Source organism: Pseudochaenichthys georgianus, chromosome 12, assembly GCF_902827115.2.
Source record: "Pseudochaenichthys georgianus chromosome 12, fPseGeo1.2, whole genome shotgun sequence".
Taxonomy (NCBI): Eukaryota; Metazoa; Chordata; class Actinopteri; order Perciformes; family Channichthyidae; genus Pseudochaenichthys; species Pseudochaenichthys georgianus.
In genome coordinates this window covers 2631315-2643638 of record NC_047514.1, presented here as the reverse complement: position 1 = coordinate 2643638, position 12324 = coordinate 2631315, and the positions used below count along the sequence as shown (strand labels likewise).

Below are 12324 nucleotides of genomic sequence, written 5' to 3'. Positions count from 1 at the left end.
AGAAAGTACATGGTGTGTGACACTTTAGGGAATCTGACCTTGATACTTATTCTGTCCTGCGTCCAGTCACTCCTTTGGCTATGACAGTGGGCGCAGCGGGAACCTGCAGCTGCTGGATGACAACACTCTGATCTTTATCGCCGGGAACCTGCTCGTGCTGCTCGACGTTTCCACCAAGGAGCAGAGATACCTCCGCTCCTGCAGTGGAGGAGGAATCGGCACCATCAAGGTAAGATAGTGTACACACTTCAAGGGAAGAGTGCTCGTCTGTGGGATGGAGTGAGAAGGATAAACAGATGGTTAACTTCAATTTCAGAATCAATCAACATTTAAAATAAAATAAATTCCCGGGGGAAATTGGTTTTGTAACACTAAGTTCATTTTAGGGTCAAATAAAATATAATAATAGATATGGATTACAGACATTTTCTTACCTGTCTTTAAACGCAAACCACCACCAGAGGGAGACATAGCTCTTGTTAGGCCTTATTGATCTATTGTCAATTACATTTTGTATTTCTCCTCTTCTCTCTGCATCATATCTCTCAGAAAAAGCGGTGCTGCAACACAGGAAGTATGAGAAAAATAGAGCTCTCTGTTTCAGTAGAGACACACAATACAAAGATGAACCTGAGAATGAGCATAGTAGGGCCCCTTTAAAATCCTTTGAACATGCACACGTATCACTCTCACCTGGTGTATTCAATAAGACAAACATAACCTTAGCATAGTCTAATAGTATCAATATATAAACAAATGTACAAAAAGGTGGTATTAATGTATTTCATTTGTGTTGTGTGTATGTCAAGGCACATCCAAGCAAAGAGTGCTTCGCTGTAGCAGAGAAGGGAATCCAGCCCAGCATCATAATGTATGAATATCCCTCGTTACGGCCGTTCTGCATCCTCAGAGGTAAATGGGACCAAGATGCTGTGAGTTTTTCAAATGTGATGTTTTATTGATGTTTTAACTTTCGTGTTTTGCAGGCGGTACGGAGAGGGCATACTGCTTTGTGGATTTTAACCAAGACGGGAGCCTGCTGGCCGGCGTGGGGGGGGACCCCGACTACATGCTGACGCTGTGGGACTGGAGGAGGGAGGAGGTGATGCTGCGCTGCAAGGCCATTTCTCAGGAGGTGTACCGAGTCAGCTTCTCCCCATACAACCCGGGACTGCTCACATCGTCAGGATCTGGACACATCAAGTACTGAATCCTCCTGTTCAAAACAATGTTAGGCCCACTGGAAGAAATATAAAAAGAATGGCTTTGAAGCTTTTATGTAAACATGTAATTATGAAGCCATTTGCTGCCTTTATCCAGATTCAGCTAAAAACCCCTTTCATATTTTCCCCTAAGCGTAAAAAAGGACTGTGTGTAACTCTTACTGTTTAGCATGTATTGCTATGTGAAAGCATTTGCTTCGTAATATATCATTCTTTATTTAGAAGTTTACCTTTTTAAAAAAAAGTACCCTGATAATGTGACGACCCCTTCCGTATTCGTCACATTATATCAGCGCTGATTGAGGGCACCTGGCCGCCGGTACCGGAGGAGTGAAAGGCTCGAGCCGGAGTCTCGTTCACTCTCTCCGCTGAGGATCTGTTTTGGGAGAGCAGCTACTTTGTTTATGCTTTTGTCTTACCTTTATATTAACACCTCGCCACACACCATGTTCACTCACCCACATCTACACTACTGATCTTACTGACTAACACATCACATTGGGGTAGCTTTTGTGTTAAAGGTGGGGTAGGTAATTCACTTCAGAAACACTTGTTGTTATATTCCATGGAATGCTCTTAACATCCCGATAGCAATGAATATATTAAATGCTTTGACAATAAATATATACAAAATATCATCTGTGGAAGCCGTGGCGCTGTAAAAAGCACGACCAATCATCTGAGCCGGCCCGGCTAAAGTAACTGGATGGCCTACCTGCCTGTCAGCCTTCCATCTGGGCACAAACTTATCTCGTGCCCTCATTGGTCATGTGCGCGTTCGTGTGTGTTGGAGGAGGGGCTTGGCATATTTTTAAATTCTAGCGCACTCGAGCTGGTTTCTCCATTCTTACCTACCTTTAACGTTGGGTTATTGTAATAAATATATTTTCTTATATCTTGTCCTTTCCACGCTTTTGTTATGGCCAAGAGCCATGACAACAACTTCATCAGTTTCTCCCCAAAGCTGCTTATAAGATTACATGTTGTATGATAATTATATGTTATTAATGTTTCCAAATAAGAGGACAATACATTTTCTCCTCTCTGTCAGGTTCTGGAAAATGGCCGACACATTCTCAGGGCTCAAATTGCAAGGGCGTATGGGGAATTTTGGGAAAACTGCAGCGACTGATATCAAGGGCTACGTGGATCTTCCTGATGGAAAGGTGTGTGCCCTGCAGCTCTGACACAACATCTGACATGTTTCTCTAGATATTGATTTACTTCCCTAACGGAGCATTACAGAATTAGTTTTCAATCATCAAAATGTCAAACCAACATTTAAACATGTACTCACACACCAATAGAAACTCAGATGTGTCACTACACTGTGATTCATGCAGTCTCAAGCAATGGGTCTGTTTCCATTCAAGTATTTCCTCTGGACCTTATGGCTGTTAAAAATTGGATAACATTTTTTGAAGAGAATTCTCTCCATATCATGATTGGTAGATCATTGTTAAGGCATAGTTATCAGAATTGATGTGGAGCTACAAATCAGTCTAGATTGTTTTGGTGTGAGTTGACAAGTGTTGCAGTTTTTGTGAAAGTTCATCTTGACCCTCGCCTCTCTTCGTCTCCCCCTCTCAGGTGGTGTCCGGCTCAGATTGGGGAAACCTGCTGCTGTGGGAGGGCAACGCCATCAAGGTGGAGATTTGTCGTAAGGGGGGGGGGAAGTGCCACGCCGGGATGGTCCAGCCGTTCGCCCTCGAAGACGGACAGCTGATGACCATCGGCTATGATGGAGCGGTTCGGGTAAGACACTTCAAAATGCTTCACTTCAAACGTGTCAGGAATATTTTCAAAAACATACAATGTTCTGAATAAATTAACAATAAACTGTTTCGTCTTTTTTTCTACATTAATAATGGTTTTGTTTGTAGCCATTTCTTGTCTGTAAATACCTCCTGAGGGATGCACTATAGAGTGGTGCAGGAAGGAGTCTTAAAGGCGGTGGTGGCGAAGTCCACAGGGACTTGGCTTGGCAACTGGAAGGTCACCAGTTCAAGTCCCGGAATGACCAAGTGCTACCGAGGTGTCCCTGAGCAAGGCACCGCTCCCTACACTGCTCCCTGGGCGCTGTTCATAATGGCAGCCCACTGCTCCTAACACTAGGATGGGTCAAATGCAGAGAAACTGTTTAGTTACATAGTACCTGTACTACGTAATGACAATAAGTGGAATCTAAAGCCAAAATACCCCAATTCCCTCGTCTCGTAGTCAATGGTTTTTTGAACATATTTTTCTTTAGATACCTGAAATAAAGTCTGTGGTTACTACAAGCTAAAGAGATGTTCACGTTTTGTTCTACCACATCAAATACGCCAGTAAATACCCTACTGGTATGACGCTTCTATGTGTGATAAAGAAAGTGGCTAAATGAGACGACTAAACGTCATCACACCGAGCATAGCCGCCTTTAGCTTAGCGGTGGTGAAGTCAAGTCACTGCGATGTAGTTTGTTTATAGCCCAACGTTAGCTTTTTGCCTCGATATTGAAGTTACGCTTCAAAAATCTTAAAAGTGGTGTTAATATGTCGAGATGATCCTGCTGAACAAAAAAGGTAAGTATCATAAACGTTTTTTGCCAAAGATCATACAATTAGAAATATCATGTTCCTTTTTGAAGCTAATTGACCCTTCTTGGCACTCCAGTCCTTATCAACCTTATGGAGCCGCATTGATGATTTAAACTCTGATTTCTCTGTAGTCAGCTCTTTTGAAATCGGTCTGAATGTGTAACCCCCCTGCCCCCTGCAGGGCTGGGACTTTGAAAGCATCGACACCGCAGACAGCACCGGTGACAGCGGGCTGTTTGAGCTGGAGCCCATGAACGAGCTGTTGGTGGGACACAACGTGTGCCTGTCCTCGGTGGTGAAGAGCTCGCAGCCGTCCGACTCCTTCATCTGCTTCGCTCAGGTCAGAGTCAGAAGCTCATCCTGACAGCTATGCGTCATGTCTGATCTCCATCAATATACCAAACCTGATCTCTGCACTGATAGGACACCAGCGGAGCCATCTGGAAACTGGACCTTTCATTCACCTACACTGTGAGTTCCATACACTTACTTTAGTATTTTATCATTCTTCTTCTGGTTACTGTTAAGACCATTTTTCTTATACATTTGGTAAAAAGTGTGATTCTTTATTTGTCCATAAAATACAAATATGGACCTGAAAATGAGCACATCTCCTCTTTAAGATACAAATCAAACCAAAGAGGAATCCCATGAGACGCTTTATCACTTTAAATAACCGTTGATGTGTGATCCGTGTGCAGACTCCTGATCCAGAGTGCCTGTTCTCCTTCCACGCCGGGGCCATCCAGGGCCTGGACGTGTCCAGGATATCCCACCTGATGGCCACGACCACTCTAGACCGTGAGTCTCATACCCTTTCTCCCCTACACACACACAGGGTGTCGTCGTAACATAACACATCTAACCACAAATGATGTACTCTCTCTGCCGCCCCTAAACTGTGGAACGAGCTGCCCTGGCTAATCGGACTGCTCTCACACTGTCTGTCTTTAAATCCCGTCTTAAAACCCACCTTTTCCCCTTAGCATTCAAGTAGATTGTTGCTTTTATTTGCTTTCAGTGGTCTATTGTTTTTACTATATGGTTGTTTTTATGTTTACGTTTATTCTGTTTTGTTTTGTGTTCGTATCTTTTATGTGATTTTATACTTATTTTTATATTTTGTGAGTTTATATTTGTTGTATCTCTCAGCACTTTGGTCTGGAGGTTTTAAAGTGCTTTATAAACGAAGTTCGATTGGATTGGATATACGCAGCGGTACATTTCCTCTAAAGGATGTCGTAAAGAGCCCCAATTTATTTAATCTTCATCATTAAACACTTCATCCAAACAGGAAACCTTTGTTTTATCAGAGATAATATCACTTCAGTGTAACATCAAAACTTTCTTTTTATTGCAAGCAGAATTTGTTAAAAAGGTTGTATTGAAGCTTTTCCACCAGTTTTCCGGACAAACACAAACCGTAACAGGTCCGCCCTTTTTCTCCAGGTACCGTTAGAGTTTTTGACTTCCTGGCAAAAAGAGAGCTGACCTCCAGTCGCTTCAATCAGGGTGGAACTGCTCTCAGCTGGGCGCCAACTATGGTGAGTGTGTCCATAGAGTGGAACCCCTTCCAAGTCTCAAAGGCAGTTATATGTTTTTGGTTATCGGTAGATGCCTAAAATAAGTTCTGTGGTTTAAACAAATTTACGAAAACATTTTTATCATAGACATTAGAAGCGTACACACGCACACACGCACGCACACACACACACACACACACACACACACACACACACACACACACACACACACACACACACACACACACACACACACACACACACACACACACACACACACACACACACACACACACACACACACACACACGCACACACACACCAAGAAATCAGGAGTGAGAGGAGCTGACTTGAGGAAGAGGAGGGAGAGAGAGAGAGTGTCTTCGTCTCTCACTCTTCCTCCTTACGTCCTCCTCTTCCTCTTCTCTCCTCCTTCACACCCTTTTCCCTCCCTCCCTCTCTCTCCTCGTCTGACCTCCCGCCATCTTTGTTTTTCTCTCTGCTGCCAAAATCTCTCCCCTTCTCACTCGCCCTTTTTTTTTTACTTTTCCCTGCCGTGATAAGAAGTGTGAAGCAGCTGGGCGTCACACACACACACACACACACACACACACACACACACACACACACACACACACACACACACACACACACACACACACACACACACACACACACACACACACACACACACACACACACACACATGCTATTAGTTTGACTGTAATGAACCCAATTTGGGAAATATATTTTCACGGCAGATCGTAAACAAGGCATTGGACATGAATTAAAAAATAAAATAGAGTAGGAAAGAAACATATACATATCAACAGTTATAGATATGTATCTCTATCAAAAACACAATATAAAAATACAGGTAAAGTTATAACACACTATAATAGACCATCCCTATGCCAACATAATATAAGCAATATAAACATGTATAATTCTACCACATAAGAAGTGTACTGACAGGAAACTGAACTCTGTTGTGAGAGTGTAGGTGAACCAGAGTGGAAGTCTGCTGGTCACGGGCTTTGAGGACGGGGTTCTGAGGTTGCTGGAGTTGTACGACCCTCAGAGGCTGAACGTGGTCACCGGGCGAATCCCCAAAGGAGACGCCAAGCTGCGCCTCAAACAGGCCTTCAAGCCCCACGGAGCACCTGTAACTGCTGTGGCGTATGAGCGGAACGGAGAGATCTTAGCAACGGGGGTAAGATGTTTTCCAAGAACACCTGAGGAAATATAATTGGTTATTGTTTGCTTAAGGTCATTTATGCAGGAACAAAGAATGTTGTTAAAACCCCTCTGACCCTAACCCTCTGCCCCCCACCCTGCGGCTCAGAGCTCCGACAGCACTGTGTTCTTCTTCACTGTCGGGGAAAAATACAAACCCATCGGCTTTGTGCGCGTCCCCGGGCCGGTGCAGGCGCTGGAGTGGACGCCTCATTCCCACGTGAGTCTGCTCCGACACACATGCACCAAAATACAGTATCTATGGATACGTTATTGATTGAGCAAAAGATTCTTATATTTATTTCCAAAAATAAATTGGCTTTGCAAAGTTTTTTCGTTGAAAACTTGAATCCAGATAGCTTCTTGTTTGAGCTTGAAAAGCTTTCTATGTTATACAGGGTTCTTACGGTCATTACAAACCTGGAAAGTCATGGGAATTCAAAATGCTAATTCCAGGCCCTGGAAAAATTATGGAAAACAATATTTTTCCCAAAGTTTTGGAAAAGTCATGGAAATGTAACTAAAGTTGCATCAAATATAATTTATATTTTATCTAATGGCCGAAATAGTAATACTATAATGATAATAAATACTGTATCGTATAGCAATGAAACGTAAAATGGCATTTAACTGACGAGGTGTTTTGCTGGTGAGAGATTTGAGTTGCTTTAGCGCGTAGAAGCTAGTAAGCCTATTGGATTTGTTTTAGATAGGCACGACATGTTTCAGATGCAGAGCTTATTTTCCTGTTCCATGTTAAAATAAATCATTTTCAGTGGAACCGCTGAGAAAGAGTCATGTTTTTGGCCATGGAAAATTAGGTAAAGGTCATGGAGAAGCATTGAAAATCATTGGTGAAAAAGTGTATGAACCCTGTTATATTATTATTTGTATTTTATTTTACATTATATGTTATATTATAATATATTTTATATAGCTATTATCTACAGCTAAACATTTATACCTGGAGTATTTCCCCAACATAATTATTTTATTTATTATCTGTGGACCATTTTCATCTTAGTGGCCTTAATCTTGTACAATATATTTAATTGAATGATTCTGTAATGGGAATGATTGTTGTTGTTCTTTAATGGTTTTCCCCAGGGTGAGAACCGGCTGCTGATCCTGTGTCAGAGCGGTCACGTTGTTGAGGTGCACCCGCCTGACCCAGAGGTCCAGAGGCCCGGCATCACCTTCCACCTGCCTGAACTGAGCAGCAGAGCCTTCAGGTTCAGGAGCATCAAGTCTCGAATCAAGGTCTGAACCCTGTGCGTCCAATCAGTCATTCGTAGGGTTTATGTACATACAGACCTGTATCCGAATCAAAACCAGGGTTAGTTCAAGTTAGCTTTACACATACAAGACATGTGTTTTGTCGTATTAAATGTAAACAGTAAGAGGATATAAGTTGTAAAAAAAGAGCAAATATATAATAAAAAAAATATATAAAAATTAAGAAAAACATTTTGTTTCAAGAAATAAATATACAAATAAAAAACAATATGACAGATGATGACACATTTATAATTTGAATAAGGTTTATTAGCAAATAGGTTTACACATAAATGTAAAATGAATTGGGTTATAATGGGACATACATAAACACAATGGGACATACATAAACACAATGGAACATACATAAACACAATGGGACATACATAAACACAATGGAACATACATAAACACAATGGCACATACATAAACACAATGGCACATACATAAACACAATGGCACATACATAAACACAATGGAACATACATAAACACAATGGGACATACATAAACACAATGGAACATACATAAACACAATGGGACATACATAAACACAATGGGACATACATAAACACAATGGAACATACATAAACACAATGGCACATACATAAACACAATGGCACATACATAAACACAATGGGACATACATAAACACAATGGAACATACATAAACACAATGGCACATACATAAACACAATGGCACATACATAAACACAATGGCACATACATAAACACAATGGCACATACATAAACACAATGGCACATACATAAACACAATGGCACATACATAAACACAATGGGACATACATAAACACAATGGGACATACATAAACACAATGGGACATACATAAACACAATGGGACATACATAAGAGGTATTAGGTTGTAAAGAAAAGGAGAATATATAAAACTAACTAACTAACTGGTTTTAAATGTTGCATTTTCTTTTAGAGAGAGCAGGAAATTGCCAGACGACAAGCCGCAAAGGACAAGAAGCAGAAAGAGAGAGAAGAGAGGCTGAAAGAATCCAAGCAGCCAGACTTAGAACCAGAAGATGAAGAGGAGGTGGAGGAAGAGCTGCCCTCCATCTTCATCCCTAAGCCTCCAAGTCCTCTCTACTTCGGCTTCTACTCATCGCCTGGCCACTTCTGGCTCTCCATGGTACATAATTAAAAGAAACTGAAGATCAACATTACAGTTAAAGGGGACCTGTGATGCAAAATGCACTGTCTGATGTCTTTTATACATCAACATGTGTCCCCGGTGTGTCAGGGAACTCACGCAGCGTCAGGAAATAAAACCCTCTCTCTCTTCCTCCGTACCCAAATCTCTAAAAACGGGGATCAACGGAGCTGATCCAGATTTGCGTCCGATATGACGTAATATCTGAAATGTGGACCCACGGCCCAATCAGAAACGTTGCTATCAGAAACAATGCCCGATTGTTTTGGACGTAATATGGTCGGTGTTTACATTAGCATCGCTAACACTCAGAGCTAACCTGTACTGGAGAGCATGTGTGTGAAGAAGCAGGAAGTAAAAAGGAACTCACCTTGTGGTATAACCGGCAAGAGAGAAAGCCTTTGAGCTCCAAACTGCTTCAGATCCTTGATAATCCATGATATGTCGTTTCATCACGGCAGCATTTAGTTTAGACGGTAGCTGCCGGGTCCCGCGTGAGCTCAGACCCCTCCTTTTCTTTTTAAAGCTTTATACCCAAATCAGCACTTTTGAAACAGGAAGTGAAATAGAGGGATATGAGGCATGGCTAGAATGGGTGATCTGTTTGGTATTTTGAGCAAAACACTTCATAGACATATTTTTTATATATTTTTAATATATATCTGAGACCTAAAAATAGCATGATAGGTGACCTTTAAATAATGGGTTGATAAATGAAAACATGTCCTTGTAGACTCTACACAGACTCTAGCTGTGTTTTGGTACAAATACCAAACTGCATATAGTAAAACACAGCTGTAGATTGGAAAGTATGACAAAAACAGGTTCACAACCTTCTCTCTTTCCCCTCTCCTGCAGGGGGGCTATGACTCTGGTTTCCTGTATCACTGTCAGTTCTCTGAGGACCAGGACCAGGACCCTCTGCAGCGGCAGGACGAGCCCTTTGACTTCCTGCCTGTCCTCAACGCAGACGACGACCCCATTCGCTCCTTCACCTTCAGGTATACTGAAGGTCCACTGATCAATATTCTATATTTCAACAATGATTCAAAGACCTAAATGCAACGTGAGAAAGTTGCTAGTAGCTTCCACCTCTTTTGGCTCATAGCTTTATTTATTTGTGCCTGGTTCAGTCCCTTATCACAGCTAGTTTCAGCCGCTAACAACAACTACGCTCCAAAAATGTGGAACACCCTACCAGGAAATATTAGAGAGTTGAACTCAGTCCACATTTTTAACCGAAAGCTGAAAACCATTTTTTTGAATTAGCTTTTAAATAGCAACTTTGCTTTTCTATTGGTCTTATTTGGGGCGGTGGTGGCGAAGTCGATAGAGACTTGGCAACCAGTTCAAGTCCCGGCAAGACCAAGTGCTACCGAGGTGTCCCTGAGCAAGGCACCGTTCCCCACACTGCTCCCCGGGCGCCGTTCAAAAATGGCAGCACACTGCTCCTAACACTAGGACGGGTCAAATGCAGAGAAACAATTTCCCCACTAGGGATTAATAAAGTATATCAAATCAAAATGTATTTCTTTAATTTATTGTATTTATTTATTTTGGCTTCTTGTAATCCATGGAGTCACATGCATCATGAACATATGCTTCATGTATGCTAGTAGCTCTTAACCTTTGACCCTAACCCTTGAATTTAAAGTCTTATTGTCTGTTTGTCTTATGTTGTTTGCCAAATTGTTAAAGCACTTTGAGCTGCATCCTGTGTATATAAAATGCTATACAGAGTGTCCGCGGGGTCTTAAAATGTATTAAAAGTTGATTAATCAATTTAGCGAAAATTAAGGCTATTAAAAAGTATTAAACGGCATTTTCCAAGGTATTACATTTTGTAGGTTGTTTTCTTGATTTCTTGATGTGACGTCATCTGAACAGGACATCGCACGCTCACTGCTTGATAGCGCGCGAAGGTCCGTTTACGCCGGTTGCTAAACAACATCGTTATGGGGAAATGCAAGTTTGCGTCCAAATGGTTGGAAGATAAGGAGGAAGGATAATCAATACTGTATATAGACAATGTGAGGTAAAGTGTGTCGCCAAGGTAACCGGTTAAAACTCCAAGTGCAGATGAAGTCTTCAAATGTATGGAAAGGGTCTTAAAAAAGGTCTTAAAAGGTCTTACTTTGACTTCAGGATTCCTGCATATACCCTGTATACAAATAAAGATGTATTTGTAATTACTACTAGTACCTGTTTAAAGTATTATGTTGGTGTTGTCCAGCTCTGACAGGCAGCTGCTGCTCTGCGGCATGCACTCAGGCTCCATCAGGGTCTACCCTCTGCAGCCCGGAGACCACAGCCTCAGCTCCATGCAGGCCTACTGGGCTCTCAGTGTCCACGACAACCAGTACGGACACCTGCGGCACATCCGCTGTAGCTATGACGACCTCTTGGTGCTGACGGCGGGAGACGACGGGAACTTCTTCTCCTTCAGCCTGCTCCCTCCAGAGGAGCTGAAGAAAGGCATGCAGAGGAAGAAGGCAAAGGTTCCTTCACCCAGGGTCAGTCTACACTTTACTAAGACTTTAAACAGTGTGCTACAGATGATAAAGTCTACTCAATCAATCACATTTGATTTAAATAGCCCAATATCCCAATATTAAAGTTGTCTGTTGACGTCATCACATAGTTCAGATTTGTTGTAAGGGGCAAGAAAACAAACAGTTTATGGTGCAAATGGATTGTTATATAAAAAGTATAATGTCTTGTTATTCGAACAGGTGGGCCTTGCGAATGAGGCGTTAGCCCAGGATATTGAGGACCCAGCAGCCTGCAGGTGAGCGCGAATTATCTGTTGATCATTCTTGTTTTCAATGTTGCCTATCTGTATCTTTCTCTGTTTTTCAAAGTCATTCGGACAGTTGACACCGACTGCATTTGGCTTCCTATTATTGAGGGACTCAAGAATGTCATGAAATCACTCATCTAACTTTGTGTTCCCTCCAGCATCGAGTCAGAGAAGCAGAAGCTGGATAAGGACCGTCAGCGACGAGAGGCGGAGCTTAAGATCGCAGCGAAGCAAAATAAACTGGCTGAGCTGAATAAGAAGTTTCAACAGCTGCTGATCACCAACCAGCGTCTGCCGGAGCATGTCCGTCTGAAACCTGAGGTACGGACACCCGGATCACTGTCATCTGTATTCTAGTGTCCGACCACTGAGTTCTTCAGAATATGTTCCTATTTAAAGACAAATAAGTCAATAAGAAAACCAAAAGACATGATACTAGGGAAAAAAACAAGCTAGGTAAAACATTTAGGGTCCTATTATGGTTTTTGGATTTTGTTGTGTGTTATAT

At 42.0% G+C, this 12324-nt stretch overlaps 1 protein-coding gene across 2 annotated transcripts in view; it reads left to right on the top strand.

Annotated features, from left to right (window-relative positions):
• Positions 1–12324, top strand: part of LOC117456452 (cilia- and flagella-associated protein 44) — a 35213-nt gene that overhangs the window by 1334 nt on the left and 21555 nt on the right. For both annotated transcript variants that reach the window (XM_034096345.2, XM_034096344.2), the window contains exons 4-20: positions 67–229; positions 810–912; positions 987–1203; positions 2275–2389; positions 2814–2978; positions 3984–4142; positions 4226–4273; positions 4504–4603; positions 5252–5346; positions 6329–6538; positions 6671–6781; positions 7669–7821; positions 8786–8995; positions 9875–10017; positions 11250–11529; positions 11749–11804; positions 11975–12137. In XM_034096345.2, the coding sequence (XP_033952236.1) occupies positions 67–229; positions 810–912; positions 987–1203; positions 2275–2389; positions 2814–2978; positions 3984–4142; positions 4226–4273; positions 4504–4603; positions 5252–5346; positions 6329–6538; positions 6671–6781; positions 7669–7821; positions 8786–8995; positions 9875–10017; positions 11250–11529; positions 11749–11804; positions 11975–12137 (2491 nt within the window). The remainder of the gene's footprint in view (positions 1–66; positions 230–809; positions 913–986; positions 1204–2274; positions 2390–2813; positions 2979–3983; positions 4143–4225; positions 4274–4503; positions 4604–5251; positions 5347–6328; positions 6539–6670; positions 6782–7668; positions 7822–8785; positions 8996–9874; positions 10018–11249; positions 11530–11748; positions 11805–11974; positions 12138–12324) is intronic.